The sequence below is a fragment of the Bos taurus genome, chromosome 16 (genome assembly GCF_002263795.3).
Source record: "Bos taurus isolate L1 Dominette 01449 registration number 42190680 breed Hereford chromosome 16, ARS-UCD2.0, whole genome shotgun sequence".
Classification (NCBI taxonomy): Eukaryota; Metazoa; Chordata; class Mammalia; order Artiodactyla; family Bovidae; genus Bos; species Bos taurus.
Genome location: NC_037343.1, coordinates 43648068 through 43669325, shown reverse-complemented (window position 1 = coordinate 43669325; position 21258 = coordinate 43648068). Strand labels below are relative to the sequence as shown.

At 54.3% G+C, this 21258-nt stretch overlaps 1 protein-coding gene across 4 annotated transcripts in view; it reads right to left on the bottom strand.

Moving 5' to 3' along the window:
- The window catches only part of CTNNBIP1 (catenin beta interacting protein 1), a 47185-nt gene that overhangs the window by 6096 nt on the left and 19831 nt on the right, over nt 1–21258 (bottom strand). The window contains exons 2-5 of one of the 4 annotated variants that reach the window (XM_059875503.1): nt 17108–17192; nt 12549–12714; nt 11791–11909; nt 11095–11203 (exon numbers count right to left, since the gene is read on the bottom strand). In XM_059875503.1, the coding sequence (XP_059731486.1) occupies nt 11095–11203; nt 11791–11886 (205 nt within the window). In that variant the 5' untranslated portion in view covers nt 11887–11909; nt 12549–12714; nt 17108–17192. 4 annotated transcript variants of the gene reach the window in all.

The window sequence follows — 21258 nt, the reverse complement described above, 5'->3', positions numbered from 1 at the left end:
CTTCACCCCGTTCCAGCCACAGGGGCTCCTGCCTGTCCTTCAGGCACAGGAACCTGGGCCTCAGGGCCTTTGCACCTGCTCCTTCCCTGGCCTCAATGCTCTTCCCAAGTCCATCTCACAGCTCTCACACCTCATGCCAGTCGGTGCACAGTCACCTCCCCAGGCTTTCCCTGACCAGTGTCTAAAACAGTGACACAGGATGAATCGTTGGAGGTGAGGAACTCAGAGAGATGAAACAACCTGGTGAATCAGAGGCAGAGCGAAGACCCGGTACAGACTTGGAAGACCACGCATGCAGCATGACATGCTTTGTCGTTTTCTATCAGGAGAAGGAAATAATTGGTCCTGCCCCAGTTACCCTGAGCACTAAGGCTGCTCCTGGCAGAGTGTGCACCCATATTTCTGCCCCCATGAGAATGGAAGCAAGACCCAGGATTCACAAAGCACACAGAAGCAGGCCTGGGATGGTTGCCCTAGAGGAATTTGAACGTGGAGTCCAGAAAGCCCACCTGGGAGGCGCCCGGCCAGACCCTGTCCCTTGCCCAGGCCCACTGCTCTTCCAGATGCCCCCCTAGTCCCATGGCTCGCCTGCTACGGAGAGCGGGGCCGAGGCGCTGGGGAGGGCATAGCTCTCTGAACCAGAGCCGAGCACCCAGTGGGCCTTTCCATCCCATGTCCCACTTCAGCTCTGCCTCTTTAATGGAGTCCAGTCAAGTGACTGGGGAGAGAAAAATGACAAACATTCAGGAGCTTAGAAAAGGGAAGCCGGCCCCCAGCTGGGGGCGGGAGACAGACAATGGGGTCACTGGTCTGTTTGCAAGCTCAGGGTGAATTCACACCAACAGAATCAAAAGCCCAGTATAGGCTCCACACACCAGCACCACCCATGGCCCCAGCCCGGCCCGGCTCTCTGAAGGGAACCAGCGTGCTGCGATTGGGGAGCAGCTCTCTGCAGTGTGTGGGACAGACCAGCAAGGAGCAGCGTGGTCTGGAGAAAGGCCCAGGGGTGAAAAAGAGCAGGAAAGAAGAACAGGGATGACTGTAGCCCTGAAGTAGTGGATGGAGGAAGGGCATGGAAGGCCTGTTTCTCAGACCCAGTAGGGGACATCCTAGTGGAGAACTCTCCCCTTTCCAGGAGAGGCACAGACCTTCAGTGGAGCAGGCCTAGTCCCAGCGCCCACGAGGACAGCTCCAAATACCACCCCTGACCCTCTCCAAGAGGAACCCTGCGGAGACAAAGAGACCAGGTGGCGGAAGGAATAGACAGAGCCTCCTGATATCTGGGATGTGCTGACCGTGCAGTTCCAGCCTCCATCCAGCTGCAGCTCCCCTAAAGCCCAGCTCGGAGGAGGAGCCTGTGCTCACAGGAGGCGGGGAGCCCTGAGGGTAATCCCTCCCCATGAAACTGACACAAAGTGCAAGAGCCTGGGCCAGCTTCCAAGGCTGCCAGCCCGAGGGCCCCCAGTGCAGGACACAGCCCTGTGCAGATGTCCTCAGAGAAAAGGGGGGATGCTCAGCACCAGTATCTGCCATGGGTGAGGACACCCACACCCCCTGATCCAGGGTCACGGGCGCCTCCAAGTCTGTGCCCCAGCTGCTCTGAAACCTCACACCTACCCCTGGCTGGAACCTCCCAGGATGACTTCTTTCTGAGCTGGAGATCTGGTGACCTCCTGACTTCTTCCTAATGAGGGCAAAGGACCGGGGCCTGGAAAACTCAGAAATAAAACCCCAACCCTCCGAGTCTCCCTGGAGGAGGAAATGGCAACCCACTCCAGTATTCTTGCCTGGAGAATCGCCATTGTCAGAGAAGCCTGAGGGGCTACAGTCCATGGGGCTGCAGAGTCGGACACGACTGAAGCCACTTAACACACACACACATACACACACACACACACACACACACACACACACAGTCTCCCAAGTCCAGCTGGAGGTTAACTTGGGCAAAGTTAACTTTGCAGAGGGAGTTAACTGGTAAAAGTTCTTCAAAACTATCCACGGAACCACAACTGCCAGGTCTGGGTCATCCCTCCATGCACACGGCCACAGGCTCCAAAGTGTCCAGGGTGATTCCCATTTCCACTGTTTGCCCCTTCTCTGACCACGTCACTTGGGTTGTGGCATTCCCTCTTGATCCCCTGAGGTCACTATCTTGCCATCCATGGCAACCAGCATCTGCTACTTGGCTACCTGGCTACCCCAAACAGCACGGCTCAGCTACCTGCTCTGGAGAGATGAGCCAGGTAGCAAGGCTCCCGCATGGAAAAAAGGTCCAAGACACTCTTCAAAGGGCAAAGGTGTCCACTGGGCTGAGGCCAGGCCCCACCCTGGACGAGGCCTCCCCCCACAGAGACCCAGACCCCCTGGGTGTCATGTGCTTCTCTGAGCAGCTGTGGCCCTGGAGCCCAGGGTTCTGTGCCTCTCAGCTCTGCTGCCCAAGTTCCCAGAGGATGGCTTTCCCCCAGAGATAGCACGACACTGGTTGCCTTGGGAACAGCACCCCAGATCCTCCACAGTCTCAGCAGCCAAGCATGCTCCAGGCTCGGTGACACCTTCTGGGCTCCAGGCTGGCAACCATATCACCAGGTGCCCTGGCTGCAGAAGGCGGGCCACGTGGGCTTAGGTGCGAGGGGGCTCCTGGAAGAGGCACTGGGCCTCCTGACAGGCCAACACGGGCCTCCCTAGGCTTGGGCTCCTCAGGTGGATAGGGGTACCTGGGCCAGAGTCTGAACCCTGCCTGGTCCCTGCATGTCCACCTCAGTTTCCTCATCTGCAAAACACATGTATCCCGTCCACCCACTGGACTGACTCGGATAACATCTGCAGCATGAAACATCCCAAACAGCACCTGGTGAGGTCACACCCTGGAGGTGCCATTTTACACCTGCTCTGCTCTAGACCCAGGAACCCCAGGCCACCACCCTTCCTGCACTCCACTGAGCCCAACACACACATCCTGCTTCTGGGGGTTGTTTTCCAAGGTATTGTTGTTCAGTCGCTAAGTTGTGTCCTACTCTGTGACCCCATGGACTGCAGCACGCCAGGCTTGCCTGTCCATCACCAACTCCCGGAGCTTGCTCAAACTCATGTCCATTGAGTCGGTGATGCTGTCCAACCATCTCGCCCTCTGTTGTCCCCTTCTCCTCCTGCCTTCAATCTTTCCAGCATCAGGGTCTTTTTTCCAAGGTGAGGTGCCCCTTATCAAGTCTCTTAGCTCCTGCAATGGAAGCTCTCCTACACTACAGAGAGTTGTGTGAAGGGACAGAATCTGGAAGGGGCAGGGGGGTCCCTCTAGGGGTCAGGAAGGGCCAGGTCTTCACCCAGAGTCCCAGCACATTCTCAAATTCTGGAGGGCGTCACAACCACCTGGGGTCTTGCTTCAAATGCAGATGTCCAGGCCAACCTGGCAGACTCTCTAATCCAGCAGGGCTCGGGTAGGGCCCAGGCATCTGCATTTTTAGCAAGTGCCCTCCATGATTCAGGTGCAGTGGTCTGTGTGGCTCACATTCCTAGAACTCAATGCTACAAATGGTCCCCACCCCTGAGCTGCTGTCTCTTCTCATCCAACCTTCTGTCCTGCTTCCACGGCTTCACACCATGTATTCCCGGCCCTCAGCAAACTGCCTCCAGCCAGGATCCACAGACACTGTTTTGGGAAAAGGCAGCACTGACATTAATTAGGAACCCTGGGGACCCTGATGGTGAGCCAGCTGCGCCTCTCCTCCTTTCTGCGCTCCCTCGCGCCCCCTGCTGGCCGTGGTGCTGTGCTCACAGGGTTCCACTTCCCCTCCCTCTGCCTGCTTTCCCTGGGGGCCTCACCCACACCCAATCCCCAAATCTGCTCCCTCCTTACACCTGGGTTCTGACCTAACCCCTGCCTGCTCCTGGAGGATCCCACACACTGCCCACTTGGGGGGCCCCTGCCTGCCCCTCACTGTAGCTGCTCAGTCCAGGAGCCCCGTCCACACAGCCTCGCCTCCGACCCCACCCCCACTTGCTCACAGAACACTGCTGTGACCTTCCGGGTGTCTCTCTGCCCCAGCATCTGACCTATGACCTCTCCCCAGCACTCACCCTAGATGGACAGCCACTGGCCTGGCCATCCCACCCCTCAGGTCCTGGAAACCCCTGCGGCCTCATCTCCAGAATTTACTTTGTTACGAGCTCACTTGCCTTTCCAGTCACTTACCACCCACACTCACCCCTTGGGGGACACTTGCCCGGGGCTGGGCAGGCTCTAGGACTCCCTCGGTCTGTGCCATCCTTCTCCTTGTCTGTCCACATGCACTCCTGCACATCCTTTAGCATTAGCTGCTCAGTTGTGTCCAACTCTTTGGGACCCCATGGATTGTAGCCTGCCAGACTCCTCTGTCCATGGAATTCTCCAGGCAAGAATACTGCAGTAGGTAGCCATCTCCTTCTCCAGGAAGGGAATCTTTCCAACTCAAGGATCAAACCCGGGTCTCCTGCATTGCAGGCAGACTCTTCACCATCTGAGCCACCAGTGAATCCTTCAAGACCCAGGCAAACAGCACCTTTTCTCTGGGGCTTTCTAGGTGGGCTCCCTGCCCGTGGGGTCAGTCATCCTGGGATCTGTGCCCAGAGGTCTTTATGTGTTTACTCCCATTTCCATCTACCTGGCTGTGCTGGCAGCTTGAAGCTGGGAGCCGTTGCCTGGCATCCAGATCAGTGGGTGACTGTGTGCAGGAAGGAGCCATTGCTGATCCCAGGGGCCCTTGATGCTCTTCTCCAGGACAGAGGTCTGCCTCTCCCAGGCAGGTGTCAGGAGGAAGGTAAAGAGGTGCACAGGGCTTGGAGGTCCCTGCTCTCAGCTCCACACAATAGCAGACGTCACACCAGTGAAGGAGGGAGGGTCAAGGCAGCCCTTCACAAGCCAGAGCCAGATGCTGAACAGAGCAACCAGCCTGCTCCTCAGTGTGATCCTCACCCTTTCTTAAGCCTTTTTCTTTTTCTGTGATACAAGTTATCTCCTACCAAGTCTTCCTGGTTTACTTTTTCAGTTGAATTCAATGTATATGAGATTTTTTTAGTTCACGTTTATCATTATTAGGTTACAAGTAATTCTCATGAAAGTGTTGATTAAAAAGATTAGCTTCCCACCCCACTGACTGGCATTCTCCTGGGGCCTGCCTGCAATTTCATCCAGACTTGGTTATTACCTGGAGGCCCTGGGAGAAGCCTAGGAGCCACATGTGGGCAGAGGGAGGTCCTGGCACCTGGGCAGCTGGTCTGCATGGAGAGGGAGCCTCTGTCTACATGGGGATGGGAGAGAGCCCGCTCTGGGCCAGAGCTGGACCGCGGGCTCCCGATGAGATGTGACAAGGGCTCCGTGGAAGCAAAGACGCGTGGGCAGTTCAGGAGCCAGAGAAGGAACTCGGGGCCAACCCCGGAAGGGCAGACAGGGCAGCAGAGGCAGCCCAAGAGCAGAGGCCAGAGGGTGTAGGAGAGGATTCCAGGAAGGACGCTGGCTGTGAAAGGGAGATGGAGCTGGCACCCCTACCCATGCGCTGCTGAAGAGGGTCAAGAGGGGTGACGTGTAGAGGGGTGATCCTGCTTGATCCCCGGAGGAGCTATGCACTGGGTGGGGTGAGCCCTGCCCTCCCCTCTTCTCCCCTGAGGCCCTGGCTCCCCACTGGCTTGCTCACAACCACAGCTATTTTAACAAGGCTCTCAGTGTAACCCTGAGACCAAATGACCTATTTTAGGCTCTCTGGCAGCAGACTCAGAGCCCGCAGCCTTGGCTTCCGCGGGGGAAAGCCAGCAGCGCCCCGGGACCGCCCAGCTGGCTCAGGCTGAGTACCTTCCCTGGAAAGTCTCTTTGAGAAAGAGTGTGATCAGACAGAGGCTGGAACAGGCTTGGGGAGCCAGCATGCCAAGGCCAAGAAGAGGGCAAGAACAGCTCCAGGGGCAAGAGAAAGGATATGGGCTTCCTTAACACAAGGGGCCATGTCTCGATGGGGTCCCTCCAGCTCCGGGACAGCCAGATGAGGGTTCACATGGAGCATGGCTGGAAGATGGCAGGTTTGCAGGTGAATGGCCACAAGGAGGATTCTGCCAAGTGAGCTGGGGGCCTGGAACTGGCACTGGCCAGGCGTTCATCCTGGAAGCAGCTCTGGGTCAGGGAGAGACCCAGAGCTTAGAGCGAGCATGTTTAAAGGGGCACGGAGGTGAAAAGTCCAGAAAATAGCAGCAGGAAACCCTTCCAACTTTTTGATGCCCTCCTGAAATACCATGCTAACCACCTCCATCACACCTGCCCCTCAGGTAAAACACTGTTATGCTTGGAAACACACACGGCCTGTAAGCCACATCTAGAACCACATGACAGGAACCACACAACTGATTCTATGGCCTTGAGCACCTCACTTAACATCTCAGGGTCTGTTTTTTCATCAGGAAAGTGGAGCTGTGATCACCCCTGCCTCACAGCCCTGTTGGTAGGATTCCCTGGGATAACTGTATGTGCTACTTGACACAGAACCTGACACACAGTAGGAGCTCAAGAAATTAAATTAATTATAATTAATAGCAAAGATGAGAATCACATGTCCAACAGTAAAGGATCAGTCAAAAAATGATGGCACAGCCACATGGCTGCATATCATGTGATTGCTGAATTGCTTTCTTGAAAATCAAGGACATGGTAAAATTCTCGTAGGGCTTCCCAGGTGGCTTGATGGTAAACAATCTGCCTGCCATCAGGAATCATGGGTTCGATCCCTGGGTCAGGAAGATGCCCTGGAGAAGGAAATGGCCACACACTCCAGTATTCTTGCCTGGAGAATTTCATGGACAGAGAAGCCTGGCAGGCTACAGTCCAGGGGGTTGCAAAAGAGTCAAACATGACTTAGTGACTAAACAACAAAATTATCCTAAGTAAAAAATGGGAGCTAAAATGGATATTATAATGTTTACATTGTATAGAAATCCATTACAACTTTGTAATGGAAATTCATGCATATTTTAAAAAAAAGCCTGCTGGTTAACTAACGCAAGGTAATGGGGTTCAGCTATTTGCAGTCAATCCTTTAGGCGCTTGTGCTGTTTCTATCTTTCCCAAAACCACTTTCAATGATGATTATGCATTCTTTCATAGCCAGGAAAAATTATCAATATATGGTACAGATTGAACAGCACTAACAACAAGAAAGGAATGAACTCAGCATTCTCTTGAGCCTGCTTTTGGAAGCTACAGTTCTCTGTCCCCGAGCCTACAGCTGGGCCTTCTCAGCAAAGTGATCTTCCCAGAGAAGCACTGGTTGCCTTTGGTTCAAACTCAGTCCTTTGGTTCAAACTCAGCTGTTGGGTCTGCTTGGCCACCATGGGGACCAGGAGACAGTGCTTCACATTTCTGCCTTTCTGGGGACTCTGAGCTTCCAGACCCAGAGCCAAGTCTATTCATTCACCCAAGAACATGCTGGGGGCCTAGGGGGCCAAGCCCCACAAATGCGAAGAGGGAAGCCACAGGAGCTCAGAGTTGGTCCAGAGATGGACCAGGAAACAGCGTGTGGAGCAGCACAGCTGAGTGCACGTGTGCGGTGGAGACGACAGGAGGGCCCGGCCCAGCCTGAGGGGAGCAGGGGAGGGGGCGCGTCAGCGCTGGGCTCCTGGCCGTCGAGAGGCACATGCGGGGACAGGAAGGCATGAATGCACAAGGCTTGAGATGGGAGCAGAAAGCCACTCAGTGTGGCTGTTTATGGAGTATGAGGTCCTGGTATCTGGGGTGGAGGTGAGGGAGGTAGGTGGAGGGGGGCGAGGGCAGGAGAGGTAGGTCGGGGGGGCGAGGGCAGGGGAGGTAGCGGGGGCAGGGGGTCCCACACATCATGGCTAAGGGGTTTGGATTGTATCCTCAAGGCAGCAGGAAGCCACTGAGAGTCTTCAAGGGTGGTCTCGGATTAGCAGAGGCCAGGCAGGTCCATCCACGCTTCAGTACAGGGTAGTGGGGGCAATTGGCACCCTCTGCTGGAACCAGTCGATGAGGCCGTAAGGTGCAGGCCCAAGCACTAAGGTCTCCAGCAGCTGTCTGCACCCAGGAGGTACTGAAGACATGTTCACTGAGGGAAGGACGGGATGTGGGGGTCGGGGGAGCAATGCCCAGGTAAGCAATGCCCAGCCTGCTCTCCTCCCTGGATCTGGGGAGGGCAAGCAGTGCTCCTGATACCAGACCCCTCCAGCCCCAGAGGAGACGCACGGGCAGGTCTAAGGTGGTGGGTAGGACCCTAGGACCAACTGCCATGCGCTGACCGGTGATGGGGCGGCCCAGGCCCCCTACCGAGGGCAGCGGGTACAGCAGAGGTAAGAGCTGCAAGGAACCCCAGGAGCAGAACAAGGGCATCTGCTGAGAGACAGTGCCATCTAGTGGCAGGAGGCACGCACACCAGGCTTCTCCGGGACCACCATGCCCACCAGCCCAAATGCTCCTAGGCCTTTCTGGGCTTTTCGTGCTGGCATCCTGAGCAATGGAAGCAATGATCTTGGGCTTTTGCCACTTGGGCTGCGCCTGAGCCTCTGAGAGCAACAGGCCCTGTGGCATCAGCTGAGGGCGGCTCTGCCGATGAAGAAAGTGGACAGGCTAGAATGTTATTCAAGCCCCAGGTCCCCAACGGCGTGGTCAGAAATGTAGGGTCTTGCTCTCAGGCTTGAACCTCCACAGTGCAAGAGACAAAGAAAATACAGTGTGCTCCGGAAGCTCTTCCAGGCACTGCTGACCCCTCCCCCCTTCCAACTCACACCCGGGGAATTCTCCTTCAGGCCCTTCTGCAGCCCGTTTTCTCAGTGGTTCAGGTCAGAGGTGACCGTGGGAGGAGGGGCAGACTGAAGGACACCCCAGCAGCAGAGAACCGTCTCCCCAGATATTCTTCCCCGGCTCCAGGTTTAGTCCCAGGAGTCTGTTCCCAGGAGAGAGAAGTACCCAAGGCCAGCCTGGCTGGCTGTGGACGCCCCAAACCCAGGAGGGTGCAGATTCCAGCACCACAAATTCACAGCCACACGCCCACAGCTCACTCCTGACTGCTCAGCAGTTTCAGGCCAGGTGAGGTCACCGTGACTGCCTTAAATCACTCAACAGGGTTTGTTTTCAATTGTTGGTTTAGCCAAGCAAGATAAAAAGTACTTTTTAAAACTTCCCCTTTAAACAACAAGGTCCTACTCTTTAGCACAGAGAGCTATATTCAGTATCCTGTGATAAACCATAATGGAAAAGTATATTAAAAAAAGAATGCATATATGTGCATAATTGAATCACTTTGCTATACAGGAGAAAATAATGCAACATTGTAAATCAACTATACTTCAATTTTTAAAAGAAAAAGAAAGAAAACTAGAAAACCAAAAATAAAAGTTCAGAGACTAAAAAAAAAACTTCCCCTTAATGTCAAAAGAAAAAAAAGGTACGTGCGATGTTAAAAAATTAGTTTTAGCAAAAAGCGTTTGACTTAGAAACTCAAGGTGCCTTATATGGTCCCACCCTCTATCAAAATTTTCTATAAACAACCTGCTAAATATTCTTTCTGCTTTTTCTGTTCTATGCATGAGTATGTGGATATGGGTGGGGGCAGGGGAGTACATGTGGTAGTGTTTTCTACACTGACATACAGTTTTACAGCTTCTTTTGATTTTTCCCATTAAGAGCATTCTTCTAGAGGTGGTCTTAGAACCAGAGCTCAAAGTCAGGTTAGCCCAAGACCAGGCTGGCAGAAAATGTGATGCCCCAGGAACTAAGAAAGCAGGAAGGTTTCAGAAGAAGGGGAGAGGGACCCACGCTAAAACCCAGATCAGTCCTGGAAAAGAAAAGGCCTCTCCCACAAGAGATATCCCAGGACAGGGGCAGGGACACACCCCTCATCTCCTCCTCTCCCAGCGGTGGCTGACAGTGCAGCTGGTGTGGAACAGGCTGTGGCATGAGTATGGCCGGGGCAAGCAGCCGACCCGGGAGCTGTTGGAGCCGCTGGAACACCCTGTACATTTCTGCTGAGCTGGGTGCACAGGCCAGGTCACACCCAGTGTCAGAGCTCGGGAACCGGGCCCTGTGCCAGGGCAGAGCCCTGCCTGTGACATCCAGGAGAACAAGGGCAGCCTCAAGAAAAGCTGGCCTGTGTGCCAGAATGGCTCTCCTCCCTGGCCTTGGGGGTCAGCAAACACGCCCACCAGGGCCCAGCTCCTGGGAGCCTGCTTACACCAGACAGGCTCCTGGCTGCATGATTTAATAGCCAGTAATTCCAAGCCAGTATAACAAGAACAAAAGGAAAAGACTGAATGAAGATGGTGGGCAGGGTCCTGGGCTCCAGGGCAGAGTGGAACCCAGCCCTGCAGTCTAGCTGCAGGTTTGCATTCTGGGCCCTCCCAGTAACTGGCAGCATGAACTGGCTGCAGTGGCTTACTGCTTCTGAACTACAGTCTCCTTGCCCGCTAAGTAGAAGTAACACAGCTGGTAGCTCTTTAGGTTAAATGTAATGATGTGTATCAAGCACTCAGCCTGAGCCTGCTAGACAACAATCACTCAGTGTTACCCACTACTGTCATTACCACTAGCTGAGGGCGCTCAAGACAGAGTACCTCCCTCAGGCACATAGAGACCTGCAGGGCCACTGGGGCCACCCCCCGGGCCATAGCCAGGAACACAGCGGCCACCTTAAAGCTTGTGACCAGGCCAGGCCGCTGCACACAAGGGTGGTTTTCTTGTCCTGGACAGGTTGGACAGGGGTCAGGCAAAGGCTAAAGACATGCAACCACAAGAGCCTCTGCAGTTACAGGGCCCCCAGACACCTCCACTTCTTCCTCTGCCAGGCCCAAAAGGGATTCCCCCCGCCCATTACCTGATTGGGTCCTTGGCTCCCACCTGGGGAAGAAGGGACCAGCTCGGAGGCCAAGGAGGTGCCCCAGACTCCACGCTTAGAGGCTGCCACCATCCGGGGTTAGCTGTGTGGGTGGGGGGGAGCTTCAGCCCCTCCTTGTCTGCCCCGAACCTCTCCCTCTCTCTCAGGGATCACCTGTCTGCAAGGGCTGGAGCTATGCGTTCTAAAGGAACCACTGCTTGCTGCTCCTGGAAAGGGCACGCAGGCCCTCACTCACCCTGGTCGATGGACTCACCCTGGTCGATGGAGTGCTGGGGCAGCTGGCTGAGCTGGCTGTTGACCACCCCCGCGTAGGTGCGAAGGAACTCCTCCTCGTTGGCCGTCAGCTGCAAGGATGAGAGAGCTGGGTGAGGGGGGGCTCACAACTGCCCCTGGAGGCACCTGCTCAGACTGGCTTCATCCCCAAGGGGTGCCTCCTTCTCAACTCCCCAGGCCTCTATTCTTGAGATGTGACCTTTCCATCCCAGGGTGAGATTCTGACCCCTCTGCTCCCACCCCTGAAGCTTGGACCATGGGGCCCACAAGGCTTGCCACTGGAATTAGATCTGGAACAGGGATTCCAGGTTAGGGCAGGCCAGGCTCAGAGAGCCCCCCTGCCCTCTCGGGCGATGTCCTGCCCCCCTGGAAAAGAAGGCTCTTGGGAGAGGGGAGGAAAGGAAGGTCAGGGCCTTTAGAAAACCTCACCCGCCTGGCCCAAGCTTGGCACAGTGGGTAGGAAGACTGCCCTGCAGGGCCGGCAGGACTGGACATGCTGGTGTTTGTGCCCAGGAGCCTGAATTGGCCACAGCCTAACCAGAGCCCCCGCAACCCCCTCCCCAGACCATGGCTACGGAGGGTGGCTGTGGCCTTCTGGCTGCCTGCGTCAGGCACCCTCCCCAGGGGCCCTGCTGCCTGACATCCTGCAGGCACTCACGTTGGAGCCCATCTTCCTCAGCATGAGCAGCACTCGGACCTTCTGCTGAATGTACATCTCCTCCGGACTCTTCCCGGGGGCCCCCTCGCGGTTCATCCCCTGGCCAGCTCTGGGGACTGCTGCGGAGTGAGGAGAAGCATGGGGGCGGGGGACAGTGTCAGGACGACACAGACCCGCACACGGGCAGGAGGTGTCAGGCAGCCCACGATGCCTCAGGGGCTCGTTTCTGAGAGCCTGGCATGGAGGCGAGTTGCCGGTCCCTCCCTCACACCTGCTGGCCCAACAGCCAGCCCAAGCAGCTACCCCCCCGCCGAACCCCACCACTCCTCGCAGCAGGCGCTGGTGGCCAGTCCCTTCTATGTGTGGAGCTGCTGGGCCCCCGGGGGCTAAGCTGACCCAGACTCCTGGCCAGCGTCACCTTCCAGTTGCCCCCTCATCCAGGCTCCTGCTACGAAGAGCCCAGGGGATGTGCTGCACAAAACCCCAAGTGTCCCTGGCTCTCAAAGCAGGCAGCTTCCATGAGGAGCAACGTGACGCGATCAAGGCAGCTGACTGGGGCCTGAAGCTGGAGAAGCCGTGGGATCAGTACCCAGCCCCCAGACACCAAGACAGCTCCCTCTGCACAAGTCCCTGACGTTCGAGAGGCCGGCTCCCGGGCCGGGCTCCAAGGAATCCCTCGATAGGGACGGCGAGCTTGGGGCTGCAGGCACAGACACCCGCCCGGGGCTTGCAGCTGCTGCTCTCGCCAGCCCACCCACCTGTCACAGGGTGGCTCCTGCGGGTGGCAGTACGTCCAGGTGCGGTGGAGACCCGACCTGCAGCGGCGAGGTCCCGGGAGAGAAGTCCTGGGGTTTCCTCCCTCCAGGAGGAGCCAGTGGGGAGGAAGCCGGGCGTGGAGGGGTTTGGGTTACACACTTGTAACTCCTGGATGAGTCAGAAATAACGCAGCAGCTGGTGGGGGTGGAGCCTCGGCGGCCCTGGTGCCAAGGAGCTGCGCTCACAGGACCAAGGGAGCCGGGTTGGGGCCAAGGACACTCCTCACACCGTCCATCCCTCAGGGGCCAGCGAGCCCAGGAAAGGCTGGTTCTCCCGGGTGAAAGGCGGGCTCAGAAATGCACCAGAGCCCTGGGCAGTAGCCTCCCTGGAGGCGCCTGTCAAAGCTAACAGGGGCTCCTGCCCTGAAGCCCGTACAACAGGGCAAAATGCAAAATGTGTTCGCGGCAGCCTTGCGCTCGATGCAGTGCCTTACGGGACCTTCCTTCCACCACCAAAATCCACGTTCCTCTTCCATTGTGTGGCCCCCTGCCACCTCCAGGCTCAGAAAAGGGCCCGATTCACAACTGGTAATGGGGAAGGAGGGGTGAGCTGCCTCCAGAAGGACCCTGAATGAGAGGCAGCTGGCCATCCACCGGGGCGTCCCCCGGGCCAGGTGCACAGTGCAGGGACAGTCCTAACTTCCCAGCATAGCTGAGCGGGACGGCTTGGTTATGGGGGATTGCTCCTCCACCTGCTGACGCGTTCGCACCTCCTTCCACTCCCTAACCCCACACAAGTAGCCAGAATGATCATTTTAACAAACCAGAACAGATGACATTTCTCCTCACTTCAGCCTACCTCAGGATACATTTCATGTCCTTGCTGGGACCCCGCAGGCCGGCCCTGCCTCCTTGTTCCCACTCCTCCCCCTGCTGCCCTCCCCTTCCCTGTCTCCCTGCCTGTGTCCAGGACCTGCCTCGAGGCTCCTCCCCCACCAGCCTCTGCCCTGGGTTCTCCAGGCCTCGCTTAGAGGGCTTGTGGGGGAGCCTTTCTTGACTGTGATCCAAGCAGGTGGTGCACCCCTGCCCATGCCCTCCTGTCCAGCTGCCCCGTCATCCTGCTTCCTGAGGGCACCTGCTGGGTGCTCGATGACCGTGTCTCTGCACTCGCTGGGGGGCTGGGGCCAGGTGTTTCACTCACCCATTCCTCCCACAGCCCGAGCCCGGGTGGCTGACGGGACAGTCCAGACAGCCCGTGAGGTCTGGTCTCTGGGCTCCCTCCTCCACCCCATGCAACAATATCCACATCACTTAAGAGTCAAATTTGTTGTTGTTCAGTCGCTAAGTCATGTCCAACTCTTTGCAACCCCATGGATTGCAGTACACCAGGCTCCCCTGTCCTTCACTATCTCCTGGAGTTAGCTCAGATTCACGTCCATCAAGTGGATGATACCATTCAACCATCTCATCCTCTGTTGCCCCTTTCTCCTTTTGCCTTCAATCTTCCTAGGGTCGAATACAAATCTCTAATCCAGTCTCCATAACCAAACTCAGCTTTCCCAAAGACTCCCGTTCCTGAGTAACTTGTCTGCTTTGGGCTGTCGTGTTCTCCAAGGACACTGAAATGCTCCATGAAGCCTCCGAACTGGGAGTGAGGGCTTCCGGGGATAAAAGCCTTCTGATTTTGTTCTGTGTCCAAGGGCTGATGGTCGGTTGGCTGTCTTCTTGTGGAAGACAAGGGAATGGCCACTAGGTGTCGCCACACACAAAAGAACCAGAGCTGCAGTGCTGTCCGCTCCCAATCCCCAACATAAGCCCCCAAAGGCCCTTCTGGTTCAAACCACCCTAGCGATGGCTTGAACCCTGTGACCTCCTGCTGTCACAGACCACCCTCAGTCCCCCCAGAGCAAGCTCTGTCCCCCTGTTCAGGGGCAAGCTCCATCCAGCTAAGGACACTTCTCTGTTTTGCTTAGCATCCCAGGACCTTGGGATGCTGGCTTCACAAAGGTCGAGAGTCCCTTCCTCACTGTCCTTTCCTGACCAGCCAGGCTTCCTCCAGCAGAGGTGTGAGAGCTTGGAACCAACAGGACAGTGTGTGTGTGTAAACGTGTGCAAAATCATTTTGTTATTGCTGCTGTTTAGTTGCTAAGTCCTGTCCAGCTCTTGAGATCCCATGGACTGTAGCTCGCCAGGTTCTGCTGTCCATGAAATTCTCCAGGCAAGAATACTGAAGTGGGTTGCCATTCCCCTCTTCAGGGGATCTTCTCCAACCAAGGAATGGAACCAGAGTCTCCTGCATTGGCAGGCAGATTCTTTAGTGCTGAACCACCTGGGAAACCATTTTATATTGGGTCTATTTCACAGAATCTTGCTCCTCCCAATAACCCTACCCCTGATGTTCTGTACTCACTGCCCAATCCTCTTACAATCACTACCCCCACACTCATTACCCCCCACACTCACTACCCTCAAGGATCCCCTGCCACACACTCGCGCTGTGATTACCAGGGGGCCTTACACACCCAGCCCTGGGCCTGGGGTGTCCTTGGTACCTGAATGGGTCTTTGGGGCTGGGTCATGCCCCCGTGATGCTTCCCTGGCAGAGACTGATTCTTAAACTGTCTTTCCTTGGGGAAGACTCCTGCCATTCCTGAAAACTGTGGTCCTCTGGGATTCTTTGAGCTCTAACTAGAGCTGACCCTGTGCTGCTGCCTGACAGAGGGAACACCCAGGGCTGGATCAGGGCAGACGGTTGCATAAGCACACCTTCCTGCCCTCCACACTCCAATCCTGATGTACGGGAACATCAGGACTGATTTACAATCTCGTCCTAAGCAGAATCTGCATCCAGGGCGCCAATGTTCGGGAGAAAACTGAAGAGAATAAATCACAATTAACCCAAACAACACCGACCTTTCAGTTGCTGCTATGCTATGAGTTCATTAAAGAGTGTTTGGGTTTGGCACCTATCCAAGTGAACATGCTATTAAGTTTTCATTACAATTTTGACAGACATCAGATTAACTTCACTAGAGAATTCTTACTTTCCCCTGCAGGGATCAAGAACTGGTCTCCGTTGAAGCATGTTTAAATGACATAAGCCCAAACTACAGTGAATTTGGACACATTAATCATTTATTCAGCCCTCAGCTGAGAGACCCGCTTCTCAATTGTGTTCTCTGGGTGATGCCGGAAACATCCCACCACTTGAGATGGGGGTGCATCTGTCCCACATACTAAGAAAATCCTTGCGTGTTAACTGCCCAGAGAGGGAGACCTGCTCCCTCTCTGAAGACAGAATATTCTGGAGGCTCACCAGAGAAAGGCCAAAAAACAGAAAATAGATAGATACGGGCAGCTGTCAAGTACCCAAACAAAAGGCGAGGTGAGGGGAGAGGTTGTGGCTGAGTGGATGACATGCCATTGATGTCAGGGGTCATGGGGAAAGTGGGCGTGGTTCCAGAAAATCGTATCTGCTTGGAACACACACAATTCAGAGAAACTGCGGTCTGTAGATTCACTGAAACATGCAGACATGTCCACAAGCCCCCTAAACATGTCATACACACACTGCTGTTGGTTCTGAGCCCTCATCTCTGCTGAAGGAAGACTGGTGGGTGAAAGACAGTGAGGAAGGGGTTCCCAACCACTGGGAAGGAGTCACTTCATTGTATAGCAGAAACTAATATGACAGTGTAAAGCAATTACATCTCCCTCCCCACCAAACCAAGTGACAAAAGTGGGTCACAGCCTGGGAGGAGGCGCTGCTTCTCAGAGCCATGGAGGTCATCTGTGAGATACCACGCTCCTGCCCAGAGACTAGAAGGACCCACTCTGTGCACGTGAGCCCCAGCTCGGAAGTGGCTGCCCTCAGAGTGGGAGACTCAGGAGGCAGTGCAGGAAAGACCCAGGGAAGGGGATGTGCGGCCGTCAGACCCAATTGATTAGTGGCTCTGAAAGCTGGCTTCCCCATGACAAACACAGTCCCCTGCCCTGATTTTTACTGATAAACCTGAAGCTGATGCTGTTTAACACCCACACTTACATAAACTGGAATATACATTTATACCCAGGGTGGTCTAGCACCTGCTTGTATTATAAACTCTGAGTAACCGCAGGCTGGGCCAGACAGCAGTAGGGGCCTGTAGATACACAAGCTACCTCTGCCCCATGGATCCTGACACTTGCCTTTTGTTTTGTCCATTAAAAAAAACTCTGCTATATTTTACATGCTCATGTTTCAAAATTTATTCTTAACAACTGTACAGTATCTACGTTGCATGAAAATATAACACCATATAATGGTGTGCTTCATGGAGCTTATATAAAATATTAATTCAGATTACACATATCTTAACAGCCTAAAAGACATCAACAAAAGCACAAAGCACACCGTTAAGAGCCCACCCAGCTGAAGCCATGAGCATCATTAGGGACGATGAAGAAAGGACACGAGATGTGCCTACTTCACGATCAGCCCAGGAGCCGGTACCCAAGGCAGGACCCTCCCCAGCACTGATCTATGGCCAGGTTACCAGATGTCCTGCCCCTGGAGTTCTTACCTGCTTCTGGAAATCAACTTGAGGCAACCAGATGCTCAACTGTGACAGGTGGGCTGTGGCCGGGGAGAAATAGGAAGATGCCGCCCTGTGGAAACACAGAAAACGGGTCATGGGAGGGGCTGAAGGAGTCCACACCCCGTGCTGAGGGATCCAGGCTGGCTGGCGGGAAGCTCATGGCAATGGGCCCTATGCGGCGGTCCAGAAATACCTGTGTGTCTGGCCAGCCCAGGAACTTGCACCAGCACCCCTGGGACAAGGTGCTGACTGCAGCTATGCACTCCTGTCATTTCCGGCCAAAGCAGGTCACCACACACCCTTCTCCCCTGGGGTTAGTCACTGGCCGACTGGGAGCCGTGCTGGGAGACGGCGAGGACCTGAGTGAATCACTCCTGCCAGCTGAGGGGCAAGTACCTGCCCAAGAAGGTGTCCCACCCATCCGACAACACGACCAGCCAGGCTCAGGTACCTTGGCGCCCCACCCATTTTGTGCTCAGACATACATGGGGTTTCTGTGCTTGGGGAATACTTACAGTTGTATATGGAAAAATAAGTTCTCTCTCCCCTTCTCTCACACACAGGGAAACAGATATGCACACGCATACTCTACAGCTACAGATAATTTACAGCCTGTTAGCCTGGCCTCACGTCTGCTGGCCCTAAACACACCTTTTCCAGGAATCAGAGAACACTCTCTTTTCTTCTTCTGCCTCCCACATACAACCTCATGGTCTGGGTCCTTTGCAGGTTAACCGGGCAGGAGCAAGGCTGCGGACAGCGGGCAGAGGCACAGGGTGAAGTCGGCAGGGGCACCCAAGTCTTGCCCGCCTGTGCCCTCTTCACTGAGATGTGTGGGCTTCCACCTGGACTTCAGGCTTTCAGCCCATAGTAAGGACAGATGTCTCTGGATAATTGAGAAACCTATTCTAAGGGGCTAGGGGGAGCTCTGCAACCCATCTGTCTTCAGCTATCCCTGCGAAGAAAGCTACTCACCTACCCAAGAGGCTGAGGAATACGTGTTTTCCAGAGAAAGTGAGATTTCAGAAGCCTCTGCTATAGGTAGGCGCTGCTTTGACCCTGGGTCTCTGGTCTGCAGAGCCCTTCAAGCAGTGCAGATGGCCCTGGGAAGGGAAGAGCAGTCATCTGCCACTGCCACCTCTTCCACCCTCAGCCAACCGTTTGGGAAAGACATTTATAGGAATTAATTGCTCTTTTATTGCTCTAGACATCAAAGTTCTGAAATACCAAGGCTCCCTGGAGAAATGTCTACCCAAGTCCCCACATTCTTTCAAAAGGAGATGAAAAGAGACAACTTTCTTCCACTTCTGAGGGGCTTTAATTCCTCCAGCTATCACAACAGCCAATTAGCCCCCTACTGTCTACCGGGGTCAGACTGTCCATGTGCAGAGAGGAACCTAGGATTCGTGACTTGAAGAAGAGGGCGTCTGAGGGATGCAGGGGCTCCTGGTGGGACTGTGCAGGGACCCACATTGGCTGACCCATTTGCCACCTGATGATCAGGTCAACGTCCCCAGTTCACAGAGGAGGAAACCGAGGCTCAAAGCTCCCAGGACCCCAGAGCCAGCAGAAACAGTGAGCATGCCATGGAGCTGGACTCTGTTTCCAGTTAAGTTCTGTCCCTGGTCAACCATGCAACCTGAGGTCAGTCACTGCCTTCTGGGCCCTGCATTTTGCTACTGGTCAAGTGAACCGTGAACTTCTAGATATTCAAGCTGGTTTTAGAAAAGGCAGAGGAACCAGAGATCAAATTGCCAACATCTGCTGGATTATCAAAAAAGCAAGAGAGTTCCAGAAAAATATCTATTTCTGCTTTATTGGCTATGCCAAAGCCTTTGACTGCGTGGATCACAATAAACTGTGGAAAATTCTGAAAGAGATGGGAATACCAGACCACTTGACCTACCTCTTGAGAAACCTATATGCAGGTCAGGAAGCAACAGTTAAAAGTGGACATGGAACAACAGACTGGTTCCAAATAGGAAAAGGAGTACATCAAGGCTGTATACTGTCACCCTGCTTATTTAACTTCTATGCAGAGTACATCATGAGAAACACTGGGCTGGAAGAAGCACAAGCTGGAATCAAGATTGCTGGGAGAAATATCAATAACCGCAGATATGCAGATGACACCACCCTTATGGCAGAAAGTGAAGAGGAACTAAAAAGCCTCTTGATGAAAGTGAAAGAAGAGAGTGAAAAAGTTGGCTTAAAGCTCAACATTCAGAAAACAAAGATCATGGCATCCGGTCCCATCACTTCATGGGAAATAGATGGGGAAACAGTGGAAACAGTGTCAGACTTTATTTTTTTGGGGCTCCAAAATCACTGCAGATGGTGATTGCAGCCATGAAATTAAAAGACGCTTACTCCTTGGAAGGAAAGTTATGACCAACCTAAATAGCATATTAAGAAGCAGAGACATTACTTTGCCAACAAAGGTCCATCTAGTCAAGGCTATGGTTTTTCCAGTAATCATGTATGGATGTGAGAGTTGGACTGTGAAGAAAGCTGAGCGCCGAAGAATTGATGCTTTTGAACTGTGGTGTTGGAGAAGACTCTTGAGAGTCCCTTGGACTGCAAGGAGATCCAACCAGTCCATTCTGAAGGAGATCAGCCCTGGGATTTCTTTGGAAGGACTGATGCTAAAGCTGAAACTCCAATACTTTGGCCACCTCATGTGAAGAGTTGACTCACTGGAAAAGACTGATGCTGGGAGGGATTGGGGGCAGGAGGAGAAGGGGACGACAGAGGATGAGATGGCTGGATGGCATCACCGACTCGATGGACGTGAGTCTGAGTGAAAACTCCGGGAGTTGGTGATGGACAGGGAGGCCTGGCATGCTGCAATTCATGGGGTTGCAAAGAGTCGGACATGACTGAGCAACTGAACTGAACTGAAATGACTGAAGAGGAAATCAGGATCTCTGCCATGTCTTCCCTTGGTGGAGGCAAGGAGATTGGGACTGGCTTCATTAGTGAGAGGCCAGGCACCAGGAAAGGGCTGGGCACTCACAAGGGCCCCATTCCTGGTTTAATGCTCTCCTGTCGACGTCTTGAAATCCTGAATATTTTTCTAAACAAGGGGCCCTCCACCAAGCCCCACAAACTATCTAGCTGGTCCACAATGAGGGAGAGTATGTCAAGTGCTCTCAAACTGCCGAGGGCCCCGTAACCTTAAGTAGACATGATGTGGACTCCAGAAGGATTTACTAAAGTAAAACCTCTCTAGGTGTCCACAGCCTCGTGTCAGGTGAGGGAGCAGGAGATAGAGAGGACACTAAGCCTGCCTTCCAGAAGGTACCTGAATGGCTGAGGAAACCACTCTGCACAAGTCAAATAAAACAACAAAAATCATAGGTAACAATGAACCAAAAAGATAGGTCAGGTTAAAACAGAACACTTCGAAGAGTGCCAGCTGCATGTAAGGTGCCATGCCCAGCACCTCCCACTGAGCAGCTCAGAGGTGAGAGGAAAAAACCCAGGCCTTAATCTAGTGTAGTAAGTGGCGGAGTAAAGGGATGTGCAAATCTCAGTGACAACACAAAGGGGAGGGACCAGCTCCCAGCAGAAGACCCTGAAGCTGTGTCTTGAAGGATGGATAGGGGTTTGCTGGTAGAGAAGATGGGGAAGGGCACTGCAGGCACGGGGAACTGACATTCTTTGAACAAACAATTACTGAGCATCTGTTTATTATATGCCAGGCTCCCTGGGTTGGGCATTGAGGATACACAGGTGAGCATGTGATTGTTTGTGATGATGGTGTCTAGTGAGCAGGGTAGACAGGCATGAATCAAGTCACACCCAGGTAAACACAGCTCGCAGACACTCTTGATAAATAAAGGGGGAGTGGCGTGGGGAGTGCAAAGACATGCAGCTGGATATCTGACCTTGCCCTGGGGGCAGGCACCCCTCGCGGGTGACTTCTGAGCTATTACTGAGGGTGAGATGTGTTGTCTTGTGTATGTATGAGTCACACCCCCCGACACACAGACACACACAAGTAAAGGTCTTGAAATAGGAAGGGGCTAGGTCTTTGGGAAAACTGAGGAAAAAGATTTGGCTGAGGTCTGGGAGGCAAGTGAAGGGGCTTGGGGGTGCTGGACCATACCTGAGCGGGGAGGAGAGGTTCAAGC